Source organism: Lepisma saccharinum, chromosome 15 (assembly GCF_977018435.1).
Source record: "Lepisma saccharinum chromosome 15, izLepSacc3.1, whole genome shotgun sequence".
In the NCBI taxonomy this organism is placed as follows: domain Eukaryota; kingdom Metazoa; phylum Arthropoda; class Insecta; order Zygentoma; family Lepismatidae; genus Lepisma; species Lepisma saccharinum.
In genome coordinates, this window is record NC_139243.1 from 9,619,671 (window position 1) to 9,637,848 (window position 18,178).

Sequence of the window (18,178 nt, forward strand, 5' to 3'; positions counted from 1 at the left end):
AACGGAGCCTTAAGTGATCAACTTTCGATCTTGTCTCTGAAGTTCCAAGCTTCAAGACCCAATCTGGGCACGGGTGTTCCTTGCGAGTGTTCCTTCATCCTCATTGTCACTAGTGGTTGAAAAGTGACACAAAATAAAAATGCAAAAACATCACACCAAAAGACTTAAGTCAACATGGCTTATTTATAACAATGCATCAAGTCGAATGAATACCTACCAACGGCTTAATGTGACCCTTGAGCATCCATCAAGGTCAAGATGAGACACGAAGCAATACAGCAGAGCAGTGAACTGAGACTCTTCTCCATTCATATAATTTTCCTGACTGTTGGACCATGCCTTATCAAGCACCTGGCGGACGGTCATCACTGTGCGGATATTGTTTGCTGACAAAGAAAAGAAAGCAACTGTTAAGTAAGACTCTTTCTTTCATTGCACTCTCTCTTGTACAACAGTCGCGGGTTCGAATCCCGGTCTGAGTATGGATATTTGTAAGTGTCCATTCATCATGTCATCACTCATCCCCATCTTCGCAAATTAGCCAAAAGTGGCACAAAAAGTGAAGTAAAATAAAGCAAATCAATCAATCTTGTACAACAATAGCACCAGCTAATATAGGCATACCAGTTTATCGACAAAATTAACATTAATTTTACTGAAGTAAGACTTGAAGCTTTCCTGCCAACGAATGAAATGAAAAGATTCTCTCAGGCTATCGACCAGGTGAGTTGTGGAAAGGAATTGGGCCACTCCAGGAAACCTGGATAAAGCAGAGGACCAGAAGATAGCCATCCTACCACATACTGGAAACCTCTCTCGAATTATCAGCCACATTCTTGCTAAACACAACATAAAAACCATTCACAAACCACCATCGAACATCAGGAGCCAACTTCGCAACCCCAAGGACAGTTTAGGCCTTAAACATGCAGGCCAATTGAACTGCAGTGCAGAGAAAAAAGTTACATCAAGAATTTCCATCCAGAGACTAGCCGAACATTCCACCAACAAGGGCCATAGAATATATTTCAGCAACACAGAAATTATCGCCAAATCATCAAACTACTGAGACTGCATCTTCAAAGAAGCAATAGACATTTATGGGGAAAAGCAGAATCTAAATAGTGACAAGGGGCTTGAACTGGTCTGCCATCTTCACCAGGAACTTCAATCTCCAAACACGCACACATTGAGTTGATGCTCACTTCTACTCTGAGGATGAGAGTGACTTTACCTCTCGAGAGCTTGGAATACTTTTTACGACTCATCAAGTCATAAGCCCGAGAGAATCTTTACGTTAATTTTACTGATTGAATAAGAGCATAGTCTTGTGGCCATCAGAGATAGTTTCTGAATTACTACATAAAATTTACTACTAAATATTGAATTTATTCAAGTAGTAAATATTAAGAGTGTGAAACATGTAATTTAGTGCAAAAAACCCATTGCAATCACCCAGGGGTGCCCGTTCCTCCCCAAGGCCAATGGCACATGCAACCCCTCCTCCCCCTAGATTAAGTCATAATCCCTATAAAGTAATTAATTACGACCGCATGTCTTACTACTGTCCTATTACTGAAATTTACTCTTTTAAAGCTTTACTGAACAATTACTTCATTCCCCTTCCCTTAAATTCTTCCTTTTATTCATTTAACAGATTAAAATTGGTGCACCTAGTAGCAAAAGTGACTTGGAACCAGTTAAAGTAAAATAGTTACTAAGGAAATATATTTTGATCCCCTTGCCTCATCACACATATTGAAGCATGATGCCAATGAGTAAACATATACTGTAGAAAAATATATATATGCTGAATTTTATATTATTATAAAGAAACCCAGAAGGTTTGATGGTGTAGTCCACACCATTATCCCCCAAGGGCACCCCTGGTTACATACATCAATTAAGAAGGGTATTGAACTGTGCAGGTTCTTCATGAAACATTTGCAACTTTGTACCTGATCAGTAATATATAATTTATTAGTATATTTTTATCAATGTTTTATTGATATTGGCAAACATTTTGTAAGAGTCCATTTGTTTATTAATGTAAAAATTTATTACTAAACAGGTAAAATTACAATAGTTTTGGTTCTTGTGCACTAACCATCCGGTATGGAGTTGGCCAAATGGTCTAGTAGAGCCGTGGCTTGTATGGGTGCAGTCCTAGCGTAGCTCTGGAGGGCTAGAGCTTCAGGAGTGTCGGGGTCCTGGCAAATGACTGTTCGGGAGCCTATCGAAGCAACCATGCCACGACGGAACGAGCTCCACTCCACTCTGGCATCGGCAATGAAGAGAACTATCAGGGCAAAAGAACAACAATATTTTAGAATGATATGTTTTTAACGTATCAATTAAAAGATCTTTGGTTGGTATCCACAGCAGTGGCGTACGCAAGGGGGGGGGGGTTACCGGGTTTAAACCCCCCTCCTTGAGCTTTTGAAATATTATGGAAAATGCTGTAGAAAAAAATTAAAAATGGTTAACTTATCACAGTCAAAGATCTGCGACAGTAATAATAATAATAATAATTTGAATTATTATTCCCATGCAGCATGAAGAAAAACACAACATTGCAAACACAATCTAAGCGGCCGCAAAGTTCGGGGGGTTACCGGGTTTAAACTCCCCCCCTTGAGCTTTTGAAATATTATGGAAAATGCTGTAGAAAAAAATTAAAAATGGTTAATTTATCACAGTCAAAGATCTGCGACAGTAATAATAATAATAATAATAATAATAATAATAATAATAATAATTTGAATTATTATTCCCATGCAGCATGAAGAAAAACACAACATTGCAAACACAATCTAAGCGGCCGCAAAGTTCAATTTTGCAATTTTTTTTTTGCAAAAAGTCGCGCAGTGACTCTCGCGAGAATTGTGAAAATTCCTTGCTTCGTCGCAGTGTGTCGACCTTATTGCAAACGTTCTTCCCGGTACTGATTTCGCATCCCCTTGTGAACTCTCAAGTGATGCTGAGTCTACATCCACATCATTAAATAATGTTGAAGAAGTGCTTTGTGAATCACCTAGAAGTGATAAATGTGTTGGAATGTCTATAAACTTACTTTTCAACGAAAACATAGACTCAGTGGAATTTAGCAACATGTATTCTCGCGCTTCATCATTATCCTGGGTGAGTTCCATAGGTAAAGGTAATGTAAATTCCCCCATGCATAGAGCACCGTGCCATGAAGGCACACGTAGTGGTGTGGTGGGCCCCAAAGATTCTCGATCTCTAACTATTTTGCAGTTGATGTGATCAGCACCATACTCTGGCAGCCTTCATCCCCCAGGGTTGCTCTCAGATACCCATTGCTATGAGGCTGGGTGCGGAGACAAGGCTGGATAAATTCCAACCAATTCCCGAAATCGAAACCGGATCTCCCACGAAGTTGTCAGACTAGACCAGTGCGGCTCGTTGAATGAGTTTCATATTTCGATTATTTCAATAAATTTAATATATTTGCTTGTTTTTATGGATTTTCTTCACACTTAAAATGTCTCACTTATCATATACAAATAACCGTTGACTAGACAATTATTTTGTAACAAAGAAACAAAAGAAATGTAATTTTGTTCTATTTCTTTCATAAATAGCAGCTGCATTAGTAGTAATTAAACTAATTAATTATAAGAATTATTAATTAATTAATTTATTATTATTATTAATTAATTAAAGTATAATAAAACAATGGTACTGTGAATTTGTAGAAAGTTTTCGAAATAACACCCCCTTGATGAAATCCTGCGTACGCTACTGATCCACAGGGTGAAGGAACCTTATTTGTAAGGCTCGGAAGTTGAGGAAAAATTATTTTTCTTCCTAGTGTCTGAAGACGAGGCCCAAGATAATATATGTTCATTTTGGGTCTTTGTACGCCAGAAAAAGGTGGGTTTTACTTGTCCTTTTTTGCCTTTTTCGGCGTTTTTTGGCTTATTGGTCCTTTTTTAGCCTTTTTTTTTGCAACTTCACCTTCTTCTGTAACCCTATTTCTGTAACCCTAGTGTGGTTAGGCCAAATATGATTTTTCAAATTATGTTAATCTAAAAAAAATATATAATGTCTGAAAGAAGATGCATTTCATTCATATAGTTTTTTCGCACTGTGTTCCATACCACCAGAATGTCTTTTCTTTATTCATTAAATATGTAATTAAAACTGAAGTTATTAATTAATTTGGATTACATTTATACATCCATTTTTCCGTTTTTAGGTCCTTGGTTTGATATTTTTAGGTCCCTTTATAGGTCTTCAACTTACGAGCCCTACTTATTTGTATAGGAGATTGTTGACCATTGCTGCAGTAATATTATGCAGACATCATTTGATACACTAAGCATAGCATAGGCCCGCAGCCTAGCAGGGGATAGCCCCTCCTGGCTCTGCCGCCAGTCCCCTTGACATTAGGTAAAACTATTTTGTATTCTGATTTCTTTGAGGTGAAGAGTGAAAATGTAGTCAGCATATATTATTTTGTTCACAAGTTCGCGAAGATAAATTCACAGAACATGAACATTCTCTAGACTTTAGAAAGTTCTTTCATAAGAGAGCTTCTTTATCTGTAACTTCCCTGCCCCTTTTGCAGCCTCTCGTTTGACAGATATGGGACTTTAACGTCATCATCCACATTCCTTTCACAGCTGCGTCAAATGACAACAGATCCAAAATTTTGGAAACGAAGGGGGGGTTTTATTACTTCGGCCAGGTATAGTAGGCACTATGATTGAAGCGAATATTGTACATTTTTACTTGTATGATATAAATACCTGTATCAACAAAAATAGTATGGAGTGTGTATTAAGGGATGGTGTCAGTACCAGTACTTCAATAGATGTTTTAGCAGATATAGAAAAAAAACTGTAGTATTTGCATGATATTTCTAAATTTTATGTTTTATAATAACATAATTCTCCCCACACAATTTGCTTTCATTTAATACTGTTAAATTTTTGAAAATAGACTTGGTTTACAAAGCCCCCTGATAACCCGTGAGCCCCCCCGTGGAGATCAATTCTAGCTACGGGCCTGGCACAGCAGTGTATTTTACACATTCACAATCAAAAGTTATAGAAATCGTAAATACTTCAATGAGACAATAGTTTTGCAATCTCATTCAATATCATATTATCTTGATTTACGCATACATATGTGTGTGGTTGTGTATGTTTGATTGACACCTATTACATAATCATATTATATATTGCAAGACTGTCAAATTACTGGGAACATGTGGCATTATTCCATGTGGGTTCATTGACTGATTGTTGACCTAATAGGGATTACAGTAATCCAATGCTACAGTATAATTTTCTATTATAAAAATAGGTAAAGGAAAAGTTCCCCATGCATATACCACGTGCCATGAAGTCACATTTAGGGGATTTGGGGGTAGTCCCCCACACATTCTTGATCTTGGTCATTTTGGAGGTGATGTGATCTGCACCATGCTCTGGCCACCTTTAACCCCCGGGGTTGCCCCCAGGTACCCATTGATTTGAGGCTAGGTGAGTCCCAGAACTGCTTTATGGAGGGACAAAGCTGGAAAAATTCCAACCTTAGATAACCCAACCTGGGAATCGAACCCAGGTCTCCGCATGGCAGTCAGACACTTTACCAACTAGACCACAGCAGCCTGGTAGGAGGTATTAAAATCTTAAAATCTCTAAGTTCTATGATAGCAACAACTATTTCTGAAAATATATGAAGATTTAAACAAGTACACACGTTTATGTGGTTCTTAAACTCGGTTGTTCCAGATTTAAAATATAACTGAAAGATAATTTGTACACACTACTCGCATACATGCACTTTGTACTTAATAATCAAAACATGGCTACTTATTACTTGTTTCTCTCGGTTGCCACATGTCAGCTTGATGGATTGTATCTTGATCCCAGATTTGTAATGGAAGACCGGCACTTGTTTGGTCCAGAACGACTATGTCTCTGCATTCCATTTCCTTCCCAGTTTTTGTCTTCACTTGGCGAATTGGTCCAACCTATTGCAACAAACTTAATTATTTCACTTGTCACCACGGTTAATCCTAACATGACAAATGTTTATAGGAAAATAAACTTTGCTGTGAAAATCAATGTTATGGATATTGCAGCAGGCAGAAATGTAATACAGGCAAATCTACTTTTATTTCAGTAATTTTTTGTTCCTTTTCTACCTCTTGGGTTAAGGCGAGGAGATACAGTTACACACCATGTGTGCATTTATTTGAATACTGTCTGAATGGGCAATGCTACTGAAGAAAATCGTGGGAGTACAAGAGAGTATGAATTTCTCCACATGTGGCAGGTCAATGCATTTTTCAAAGTTGATTATTAAGCTAGATACGACCTGTAAAAAATATGACGAATAAGAATTTTCCGAATCCCATGTATTCCTAACAGGGAATCAACTTCATCATCAAGTTACGGCTAATCAAATGCAAGTTTCGACTTTTCTGCTGGGCAATCACTTCTTCAAACTGCCCTCTTCCCATTGATATATTTTCTATTCCATCGGAAATTTGATTTTCCCAAGATAACAAATCAAAAAATATTCCCATATGCCCAATGCATTTCTGCTTGCCTCCTGGCAGTGTTGCCAAACCTGGTGCGCATAAAAGAGCTAAATTTCACTTTGAATGGAGTTAAAACTGACTTTCAAGGAGCTAGATTTACGAAGTGCTCCCTAGAGTAATGTTAGTTGTCAAAGGGGTGGGGTGCTGCTATTACCATTAACTCTAAATTGATGACAATTTATTCTTATTTTTCACCATCTAGATCCGGCGGCATCACCCATCTCATGGTCGTACGAAATCAAAAATAAAGGATTCCCTAATTACAATATTATGCCAATTTCACGCCAACACGGCACTATAAAAAAAAGTAGCTGGGGATATAAGAGAGGATGAGGCAATGCAGCCAATATAACAATATTGCGTCACGTGCAAAATGTATAATCATGGCAAAAGTTGGTCTACGTGGGCCGGAACCAGTGAGGCATGGGGGCGGGCTCCCCAGGTCACAGGCAAACAAGTGCACGAAAGAGCCAGATCTGGCTAAGTTGGCAACACTGACTTGGAGGGAAAAGCCAGGCGGAGACTGTCCCGCATGTCCTTAATGAGGATGAATAATGAACTGATGAAATAGTGAAGAGACGAACACAACTGAGGCACTCAATACATTTTTTATATTTTAAATTTACTTTCAAGTGCTATTTGTGTCTTAAATAAATGTTGGAAGGACCTCCCCAATGGTGTAGTGGTTATGTCGTCACCTTGTAATTAAGGGGTCCCAGGTTCGATATCCTGTGGAGATACATTGTACAGTAGTTCTGATCCCACTTTAAACTGTAGCTCCTGTCTCAATTAGCCTATCTGTGCATAAAACAAAAATTCAACATTCAAATTGCTTGACTTGTGATCTTGCTCTTTGAGTTTGAGTCCTGGCAGGCACACACACATTTCATTTTCTTTGTTGTTTCCTCTTGTTTATTGAATCTAATCATCATTCATTATCAGGCATCAATCTCAACTGTATGTGGCTGCCTTGGTGACAGAGCCTATTGTGGTTGACTCATAATTTTGCAACCAAAGGTTCCAGTCTTGGGTCGCAGCCTAATTTCATCTAATCATTTTACATCCATACTGTCATGGCAGAAAAGTGAAGTAAAAATAATAATTCGAAACAAGAAAGTGTTTTAATTAAATTAAGAAGAACTTCACAAATTTGCTCATTAATTGTTTATTGATTTGGTTTAAACTAAAAAAACACAGATTATCTTTACATATGAATTTTATTTACCAGTAGATGCCATCTAAAGGCAAAAAGGGGGGTGGGGGTAGAAACTCTGAAAATGAATTTCTCAGTATATTAGAACTTATTATACAAGATGTTGTCCTGCCAATACAGTAAAATTAATTACCAGTATACACTATGTAAATTATATATTTGTACAATTTCAGGAGGGGATTCAGCCCCCCGAGCCTTCCCCCCTGGATATGTGCCTGCATAAGTTTATATTGTTTCAGTGATCATGATTTGGCAGTTCTCAACTAGTGCCACAAACAAAATATTCTACTTGCTTAATCATAATCAGTATTTACTTAAAATGTGATTGAACAAACAGGATGCAAATAAATAAATTGGCTGAGTGCATTGGGTGGTTGACTTTCAATCTTGCCATTGAAGTTCCCAGGTTTGAATCATAGCCTGGACATGGGTATTCTTTGTGTGTGTCCCTTCATCAATTTCATTTGATCATCACTCATCCTCATTGCCACAATTATCCAAAAGTGGCATAAAAGCAACACTAAAACCCGGCTATTCCAATCCTGGTTGATGGTCGCTTAGAGGTGAAGAAAGAAAGCGTGGAGGGAGACCGGCAGTCGGTAGGTAAGCCAAGGCCCTTCATGGGCTGTTACGCACAGGATTATTAGTAGGGCCTGGAGTTTTAGGATTTTATAGACATCATTTTAGGCTTTATAAAGAGATGATTTAGCCCTTTTTAGGATTTTTTCCCCTACCCGTATTTTTATTGAAATCAATCACAAATCTTTGCATTTACATGAGCATCAATACTGCAAACATATTTCCTCCACATATTTCGTGTTTACTAAACTTAAAGCATACAAAAAACACAGTTTTTTTTAGAAAATACAGAAAATAATAAAAATGTAAAACGTGTCATTGTTAAGCTATTTCTTTTGTAATGCCAGCTTTGCTTCCCTTTTTTTTCTCATGCCCTTTCGCTTCTCTCATTTCCATTCCCCCTTCTGTGTGTGTGTGCGAGAGAGGAGGGGGGGGGGAGAATATGTTTTCATATTGCAGGACAGTTAACAATGTGTTCACTCTGATGAAACAAAACAAGGTTTCAGCATTTTTTGATTTTTTTTACATTTATTTAGCTGAAAAGTTCAATTTAGCCTTTTTTATGATCTTAACTCCTTTTAGCCATTTCTAGGACCTATAGGATTCATATGTTGGAATAGTGACATTACCAAGTAAGGAATAAAATAGGTTAAAACCTGAGAATCCGGGCCCTAATTATTAGATATCAATACGAATATAAAAACAGTAGTTACTAACAACTTAAATGACTCAATCTTCGTTGAGAATGTGCTTTTATCACCAGAAAAACATTTAGGTCTCTATGTATGCAGGTGTAATACTGGAAATGATGGTTTCTTATCTACTAGTATTGTAGCATAAGCACTTACACTGCGTATAGCAACTAATAAGTCAACGCATTCTCCCCTCATAGTTGCTCCATTGGTGTGAACATCGGCCAAGGTGAGGAAGTCAGCGGGAGGCTTCGTTGGAATATTCATCAGAGGTATGTACTGGCTTGGGTTGCCTTCGTATCTTTGTAGATGGGAGTGGGTTTCAGACAAGGTTAACTGAAAAGGACTAAGCAAGGAAGAGACCGTAAAATAGTAGCTAAGCTTTAAAGCTTTCTTTTTTTAAAACTTTGAATCAGTCCACAATGTTAACACTTTTCATTTGAAGCGACATTTTTAGTACTTTCAATTTTTCATTGGGAAAAAAGTAAATATATATTGACACACCCGTGCACCAAAATACACTTAGATTAGAACAAGCACTTAAATTATTGCAGAAACTGCTGCTATTCTTGGGTACAAATTCTGACATTTAATTTAGGCCTGAGCCTCATTTTGTTTATGCACTACTACTGGTAGATACTTTTCTGGAGTTTTTTTGTATTTTGTGGGGTCTGCAAAACTGCCACACAATACTTTTATGAAGTCTCAATACCCTGGAAATTATGAAAAAATTGGAATTATCATTTATTCAGTACCAGTATTATGTGAGAAAGTAGATTTTTGTGATTAAATGACAGCCATTGTAATATTCTGAGATAATTCTTGACTATTTTAAAGCATAGCATTGGTTAATTGATGCATACAATTTAGAGTACTGAATGGAATGAACTATTTTCGTTGGCTCATACTCGTTCGAGTCTCCTACGCTCAAGCATTTACAATGGAATATCATTTTAATGTAACAATAATTGTAGGCACATATCCACCCTGGCAGTTTCAGCTCCCAATCATCTGTTTCATTTTCATGTATCACTGTGTATTGGTAAGATAGACTGAACTTCATTTTAACATGGAGATATTGACTATGTTTGCTTAAGTTTCAATTTCACTGCGACTTTCACCCCATGATCCATATTTGAGGGCCTACTAACACAGACATATTACGGTTATACGTGTACTACTGCTCGTTTTGCCTGTCCGACCATTATTCACTTGAGCAAATGTATGCTATCTAGCATAATCCGTGCAGCACTCTAATATAATTACAGTGATTAAACTAATTAACTAACTCTCTAGCCTTCTTAAACCCGAAGGTTCATGACTGCAGCAACACAGGCCTTCCATCTGCCCCTATCTTGAGCAAGATACTCTTTTCCATCCCTACCAATTTCCTTTAGGTCTATCTCAACGTTGTCCCTCCATCTTCGTCTTGGCCTTCCTACAGGTCTCTTACCATCAGGTTTCCCAACAAGAATCCTGTAAACGCCTCTTTCCTCTCCCATTCGTGCCACATGGCCTGCCCACCTAAGTCTTCTTGATTTAATTATTCTAATAATATCTGGACATGAATGCAAATTATGTAGTTCTAAATTATGTAACCTTCTTCACTCAACTGTCTCCTCATCCCTTTTAGGTCCAAATATTTTCCTAAGGATCTTATTTTCAAATACTCTCAATTTATGTTCCTCTTTCAACGTAAGGGACCAAGTTTCACATACTACAGGCAAAATTACGGTTTTTTATATTTTAACTTTAAGTTTCTTAGATATTAAACGAGAAGACAAAAGTTTATGAAGAGAGAAGTAACATGCATTTCCTGAATTAAGCCTACTTTTTATTTCCTCTTTAATATAATTTTCACTTGTTAATATTACTCCTAAGTATTTGAATTTGGAAACAGGTTCAAACGAGTTGTTATCAATAATTAGATTTTAGTTATTACCTAAGCAAAAACAAAAGTATCGGAGATTTATATAAAGGTTTAAATGAATTTAGAAAGGGGTGGCAACCTAAAGTAAACTTGATAAAAGATAAAGATGGTGATTTTCTAGCTGACCCAAGCGATATTCTAAATAGATGGAAGAACTACTTCAATGACCTCTTAAATGTTCGCATAGGAGATAAATCAGAAGTAAATGAAGTGCACACAGCAGAACCTTACTTGACTGAAGTTAAAGATGCTATTAATTACAGTGATTATTATTATTATTAATATTAATCAATATTTTGAACCAGTAGCGTACGCAGGATTTCATCAAGGGGGGTGTTATTTCGAAAACTTTCTACAAATTCACATTACATTGTTTTATTATACTTTAATTAATTAATAATAATAATAATTAATAATTCTTATAATTAACTAATTAATTAGTTTAATTACTACTAATAATTACTACTAATGCAGATGCTATTTATGAAAGAAATACAACAAAATTACTTTTGTTTCTTTGTAACAAAATAATTGTCTAGTCAACGGTTATTTATATATGATAAGTCAGACATTTTAAGTGTGAAGAAAATCCATAAAAAGAAGCAAATATATTAAATTTATTGAAATAATTGAAATATGAAACTCATTCAAGGAGCCGCGCTGATCTAGTCTGACAACTTCGTGGGATATCCGGGTTCGATTCACGGAATTGGTTGGAATTGATCCAGCCTTGTCTCCGCACCCAGCCTCATAGCAATGGGTACCTGAGAGCAACCCTGGCAGATGAAGGCTGCCGGAGCATGGTGCTGATCACATCACCTGCAAAATAGTTCGAGTTCGATAATTGGGGCCCACCACACCACTACGTGTGCCTTCATGGCACGGTGCTATATGCACAGGGGAATTTACATTACCTTTACCTATGGAACTCGCCCAGGATGATGATGAAGCGTGAAAATACATGTTGCTAAATTCCACTGAGTATGTTTTCGTTGGAAAGTAAGTTTATAGACATTCCAACACATTTATCACTTCTAGGTGATTCACAAAGCACTTCTTCAACATTATTTAATGATGTGGATGTAGACTCAGCATCACTTGAGAGTTCACAAGGGGATGTGAAATCAGTACCGGGAAGAACGTTTGCAATAAGGTCGGCACACTGCGACGAAGCAAGGAATTTTCACAATTCTTGTGAGAGTCACTGTGGGACTTTTTGCAAAAAAGAATTGCAAATTTGAACTTTGCGGCCGCTTAGATTGTGTTTGGAATGTTGTGTTTTTCTTCATGCTGCATGGGAATAATAATTCAAATTATTATTATTATTATTATTATTATTATTGTCGCAGATCTTTGACTGTGATAAATTAGCCATTTTTATTTTTTTCTACAGCAATTTCCATAATATTTCAAAAGCTCAAGGGGGGGGTTTAAACCTGGTAACCCCCCCCCCCCCCTTGCGTACGCCACTGTTTTGATCAACTTTTAATTGTTACAATTTTGAAGCATTGGTGTTGGTATTGAGGAGAATCGGAAAGAGAATGAGCAACAACATTGGTTTGAAGTGGTACCAGGTCATCCCTAATTTAATCTCTAACACCGTATTTTGCACTAGCTGCTGTACCAATAATCTTCTTTTCCAGAAACACCCAGCTTATGCAACGTGCCTCCAGTTCTAATGTGTCCTGGTTTTGAGATTCCTTTAGTTTAAAATTTTCAAATTTAGTCTGAAATTGTGACTTAATCAGGGATCGAATCTGGGTCTTAGCATACAATGACAGAGTTGAGATTTTCAGAGATAACTGGGAAAGATATTCCATCTATGCTCCTTGGCATATACAACGGCATTCATCTAAATAATTATCCTAAATTATTTACCTGGTAACAGAAGGTCTAAATTTTTCATCTATGTCCCCAGGTTGACGAAATGTAATTCTTGGGTTGTGTATTTCCACTGTAACAAGGAATAATATTGTGAGCAAACATTTCATATTCACATTTTTTTGCAACTCTTGCAAGAAAGAAATGACCCGTTCAGGAAGGAAAAGGTGAAAATATTATGCTACCATGACAGGTTACACATTTGTTACAGAATAGCGCAACTATACAAAACATGGAAACTATACTCTTATTATATGCCAACAAGATTGATTAGAATTGTGTTTACGAACTAGCTAAGATCTGTGGTCCTCGCCCATGGGCGTTCGGAAAGGGGGGAGCAAGGGGGGCCGTGGCCCCCCCTGGAAAATGAAAGTCAACAAAAAATTATATATTTTCCACATATAATTTCATTTCAGCTGCAATAATGTGTGTTAATTATTGCATGAATATGATACATTGAAATTTAAGCAATGTTTTTTGAGGGAACAACACTATTATTGGAGAAAATGTGCCTTCTTTGCCCCCCCTGGAAAAAATACATTCCTTGCCCCTCCCTGGAAAAAATCCTGCAGACGTCCATGTCCTCGCCTGTTTTTCAACAAACAATGGACTCTGCCTTCGATCTTTGATTTTTTTGGGGGACAAATATTGAGTAGCTTAGGATGAATAAGTAAGCTTTGGTATATACTAAAATACTATGAATCTTGTGAAAATGGATCAATTGAATTAAGCATGCAGACCCTGAGTGATCTGGAAAGCACCAGTTGGGAATCACTGGAGTAGAGAATTATGATTGGTAGATGATTGATTGCTTTATTTTACTTCGCTTTTATGTCACTTTTGGCTAATCTTTAAGATGAGGATGAATGATGATATGATGAAGGGACTGACAAAGAACATCCATACCCAGGCTAGGATTCGAACCAGGGACCCCTGGCATCATAGCATGTTGTGTTAACCACTCCACCATGGAGGCTGGTTATAGGTAATTGCTCTTTGTAGATTAGTGGTTATTGTTGAAAGCAGCTGAATTTTAACCAGTGTTATTTTTATTTCCTTGTTTCGGACCTCCCCGATGGTGCACTGGTAGCGTCATTGCCGGTGGCGTGCCTAGGATTTTCGAAAGGGAGGGGTTATATATACTTTTCCTTGGTAGTCAGCCTTCATTTTGTCATATTTCCCTACCATTGACGTTATTCTTTTTTAGGAATACTGGGCCAAAAGGGGGGGGGGGGGGTCCCTGGGCAATCAAGGGGTCGGTTTGATACCTGCTAGAGGCACATACTGGTTCGGATCCTACTTAAAACTGTATGTCCAGTCCTGATTAGCCTTACTGTGCCTAAAGTGGACTTAAAGCACCAACTCAGTCAATCAATCATTTATTCTATTGTTTCAGAGACTCTATTTATGTCCATCTTCGAGGAGTTTGATATGTTTTCGATAGTCATCTGCATGTTTGTGGGGTGGCTAAAGAAATCTTGGGAGAAAATCGTGTTGTATGGACTACAGAAGAAGTTGTGGAATGTTCGTATTGCTCTGTTGATCAGATATATCCCAAAATTATAAATGGTACTTATAATAATTTGGATCTTTCTTGAATATTGTCAAAAGCTCACCCTCCACCCTTCCCCCCTTTCAATTCATTTGTAGCATGGTGGCCATCACCCCAAATGATAGGCACACACACCTATAAAGTTTTTGGAGAGGGAGTTAAGCTGCTGAAAAATAATTTTGAATTCCATGGGTAGGAACATTCCTCTTTGGTGTGCCAATGACCTCATCCAACACCTGAGGAGAGATTCTTTAAATATTGGCAACTACTCATCCACAAACTTCTAAATTGTAAGTACCATTTTATACTCTCTAGTGGAGAACTACCTGTATTCAATAAAGTCTCATAAACATTGGAATAGAAACTACAAAGTGTCAAAAATCCAGTTGCTCTCAGTATGATATGATGAACATTTAATTCAGCAAATTCACTGACCTAGACACCCTGAAGAAGTGAGATAAAAGTCATGAAAAAAATCAGGAAATTTCATAAAGACATTAAATATCCTGGAAAGTCAAGAAATATTAAATATGGTTGTTGTACACACCCTGAATATGGATTATACACATATTGCAAACTTTAATTTAATGCAAGTGGCTCTCGTCAAACTTTAAGTTCATAGTATACACAATGAGGTTAATCAGGACTGGTTCTACGATTTAAAGTGAGATCAGAACCAATGTGTGTCTCTGCTGGGGACAGGTGCTTGTGAGTTAACATTATGAAAATTGTACTACGATTCGATGAAGTCACAAGTAGAAGAAGCAAATGTTGATGTTCCAGTGTTACTTCTGAAGCCTCTGCCAGGTTAAAAAAGGGTAGTTTTGTGGGTAAAAGTAAACTGTTATTTTCATTGTTTGAAACATATTTTTAATGTATGAAGTACTTACCAACATCACCAACATGGAAACTCCTTCCAAGAACAGAAACATACTCCGTTGCTCCCCAGAATGATGCATTGATGAAATCTGCTGGAGAATCCCTCAATGTAAAACTGAAGACACCTCTGTCAGAGTCTGGATCTGGAAAAGCAGTAACATTTGAAATCATTAGCAGCTTTGACGTTAAACGTATTTTCTCTACATGACACTCAGTTATCTTGCACCAAAATCAAACTGTTGTTTTAAGAAAAAACGTCAAAAAATTCATTTGAAATGTCCTATATAAACAGCATAATATTTTATAAACAGGTGACATTTCACAAACTGCTGGTTTGAATCATCAGACCCAGTGAAATTGGAAGAAATAATAATGATAATAATCCGTTGCGCTACAGCCCATGAAGGGCCTAGGCATACCTACCGACTGCCGGTCTCCCTCCCACGCTTTCCTTCATCACCTCTAAACGTGGAGATCTTCAACCAGTATTGGAATAGTCGGGGGGTCAGCCCGACGTATCCCCAGCCGTTATAGTAGGTTTCCGTGACCGGATTACGCTCACTCACTCGGAGCTCCCCAATTTCCTCACGATGGTAGAAATATCTTGAGGAAATTGGGGAGCTATGAATGAGTAGCGTAACGCGGTCACGGAAATCTCCTATAACGGCTTGACGTGCTGACCACACGTCACCCCATTACTGGTCGAAGATCTCCACAGCTCTAGCTAGGATTGTGGAAGGGAAACTGTCAGTCGGGAGATAGGCCAAGGCCCTTACGGGTTGTAGAGCCATGGGTTATTATTATTATTTATTATATAATTGTAAGGTGTTTAATTATTTATTGTCATAAAGTAATTTACAATTGATTCCTCCAACTAAACATACATAATGTGCAAGTGTGTTCTTCCAACTTGACTGGGTGTGATGAAACAAGAAGTTATGTAATTATTGCACCATTAAAAACTGTAATTTTTTTCATACATTTATGACAGTGTCTTCATTTGGTTAATATGCCATTGAATGCGATCCATGAAGTGGCTCAAATCATACTGCTTGTTGGCGAAATCAGATATACACATCCCTTCAACTCTAGCGCATAGCACATTTGTTAGCTTTCCAAGCCAAGGTTTCATCACGTTGCTCGTTAAGCACACTGTGGAACACCGCAGTCTGCAATAGATCTAACTGTGATCAACAACATGCTATCAGTAACAGATCCCATGCCGTCGGAACGTGACACTCTCTGTCTGCTGTGAATGTCAGTATATGCTTTCCCACCTGAAATGATTCACCCTGGAGGGCCTCCCCGATGGTGCAATGGTAGCGTCATCACCTTGTAATCAAGGGGTCCCAGGTTTGATACCCGGTGGAGGCTCATAGTGGTTCAGACCCTACTTTAAACTGTAGGTCCAGTCCCAATTAGCCTTTCTGTGCATAAAGTGGACTTAAAACACCAACTCAATCCAACGCATCCACCCCGGAAATCTAATCCAGATCTCCCACGTGGCAGTCCTGTATTCTACCGACTCGACCACCATTGTTCAACACACACATACAAGTGTAACGAACCGACAGTCCAACTCACAAGCAGATAATGATGGGTAAAACAAATGTGTCAAATCTGAGACTAATTTAATTGGTGAGAAATTTCTCAACAGAGTGCAACGCTAAAGAATTTCTATACTGTGGAAGGCAAAAGTGCCCACATGGAGGTCCAATTTCATATAATTAGTGATTCTCAAGAATCCAAACTGACTTTCTGAGCTATTTTAGGGTTTACAGTTTAAGAAAGTTTTCATAACAGCAGAGTGAATGCAGTTGTTTACATCACAAATTTATGCAGAATCTTCCATTGGGAGGTGGGAAGAAGTTCTTATTTAAGGGGTGTTAAGGACAAAATGACCATAATTTGGACCTTTGTGAAAAACGTTTGGGAGTGTGTGCTTTACATAACAACAGTGCTCATGCCTGTAGACCCAATTACTTTGAATACTATCTTGTATTTGGCAGTATTGTTTCTTTTCTTCTTCCTTGATATTATTTTTTGCTAACTTGTTAAAGAAGGTTTTGTAGTGTTTAAACTAAAGAGGATTACCAAAACTAATTTGAGGAATAAGACAAGTTGGCTCTGAATGTCTACCCCATTTGTAGGCAAAATTTTCATGATTTATTATTCTATTATTTTGAAGATATTGGAACTGAAGGGGTTGAACATTAGTAAGACCACATTTGCCAGCATAGTGTTGTTTCCTGAAATAAACACTCCTTCAGCCTGCTTATCATGTTCCTGCAACATAGTTCGAATAATTAACGTAAATTACTGTGACGGAAATAAAAGTACATGTGCGAAATTTATAATTCTAGGTTGACATTCATTTCCCAGATGGGAGCGTGCCTCCCTCCCCTCTCCTCCAAATGTCCATGTTTGCCAGGAAAACTTCAATACTTATTCAACTTACTCTTTTTGCTAGAAATTGTTCGTGGTTCCTGCCTAGCAATTATTATACCAACAATCAAACAGTTGCTCATGTTTGGTCCTATGGCTGCCAGATAAATTCTTCTTAATCCCACTGCACTCATCTTCACTCACGTCTATAACAGATAAACACTGAAAATGACATAGTATACAAGGAACTTATCGGTAGGGTAGATTGATTTCAACCACATTATCAATGTTTGGACAGATTATTTTTCCCCCTCTTGGGTTGTTTTAAGTCACAGATGCACAGAGATTTATAAATGTATTTTTTGTTGAAGAGGTTTTTCTCGGGATATCAACCAGGTGATTTTCTGATAGGCTTCCGAGCTTTTGAACGCTAGTGTGACACTCATCTTCAGGGATTAAGATGAGAGTGACGTTAGCTCTCGAAAGC

The 18,178-nt window shown here is 37.7% G+C and overlaps 1 protein-coding gene across 1 annotated transcript in view; it reads right to left on the minus strand.

The window, feature by feature from the left end:
- hdm (meiosis specific with OB domains hold'em) overlaps nucleotides 1-17,892 on the minus strand; it is a 34,968-nt gene extending 17,076 nt beyond the window's left edge. The window contains exons 1-7 of the mRNA XM_083137058.1: nucleotides 17,765-17,892; nucleotides 15,318-15,449; nucleotides 12,873-12,948; nucleotides 9,221-9,410; nucleotides 5,854-6,007; nucleotides 2,108-2,299; nucleotides 218-386 (exon numbers count right to left, since the gene is read on the minus strand). Of these exons, the coding sequence (XP_082993184.1) occupies nucleotides 218-386; nucleotides 2,108-2,299; nucleotides 5,854-6,007; nucleotides 9,221-9,410; nucleotides 12,873-12,948; nucleotides 15,318-15,449; nucleotides 17,765-17,885 (1,034 nt within the window). The 5' untranslated portion in view covers nucleotides 17,886-17,892. The remainder of the gene's footprint in view (nucleotides 1-217; nucleotides 387-2,107; nucleotides 2,300-5,853; nucleotides 6,008-9,220; nucleotides 9,411-12,872; nucleotides 12,949-15,317; nucleotides 15,450-17,764) is intronic.
- Nucleotides 17,893-18,178: the final 286 nt, after the last annotated feature.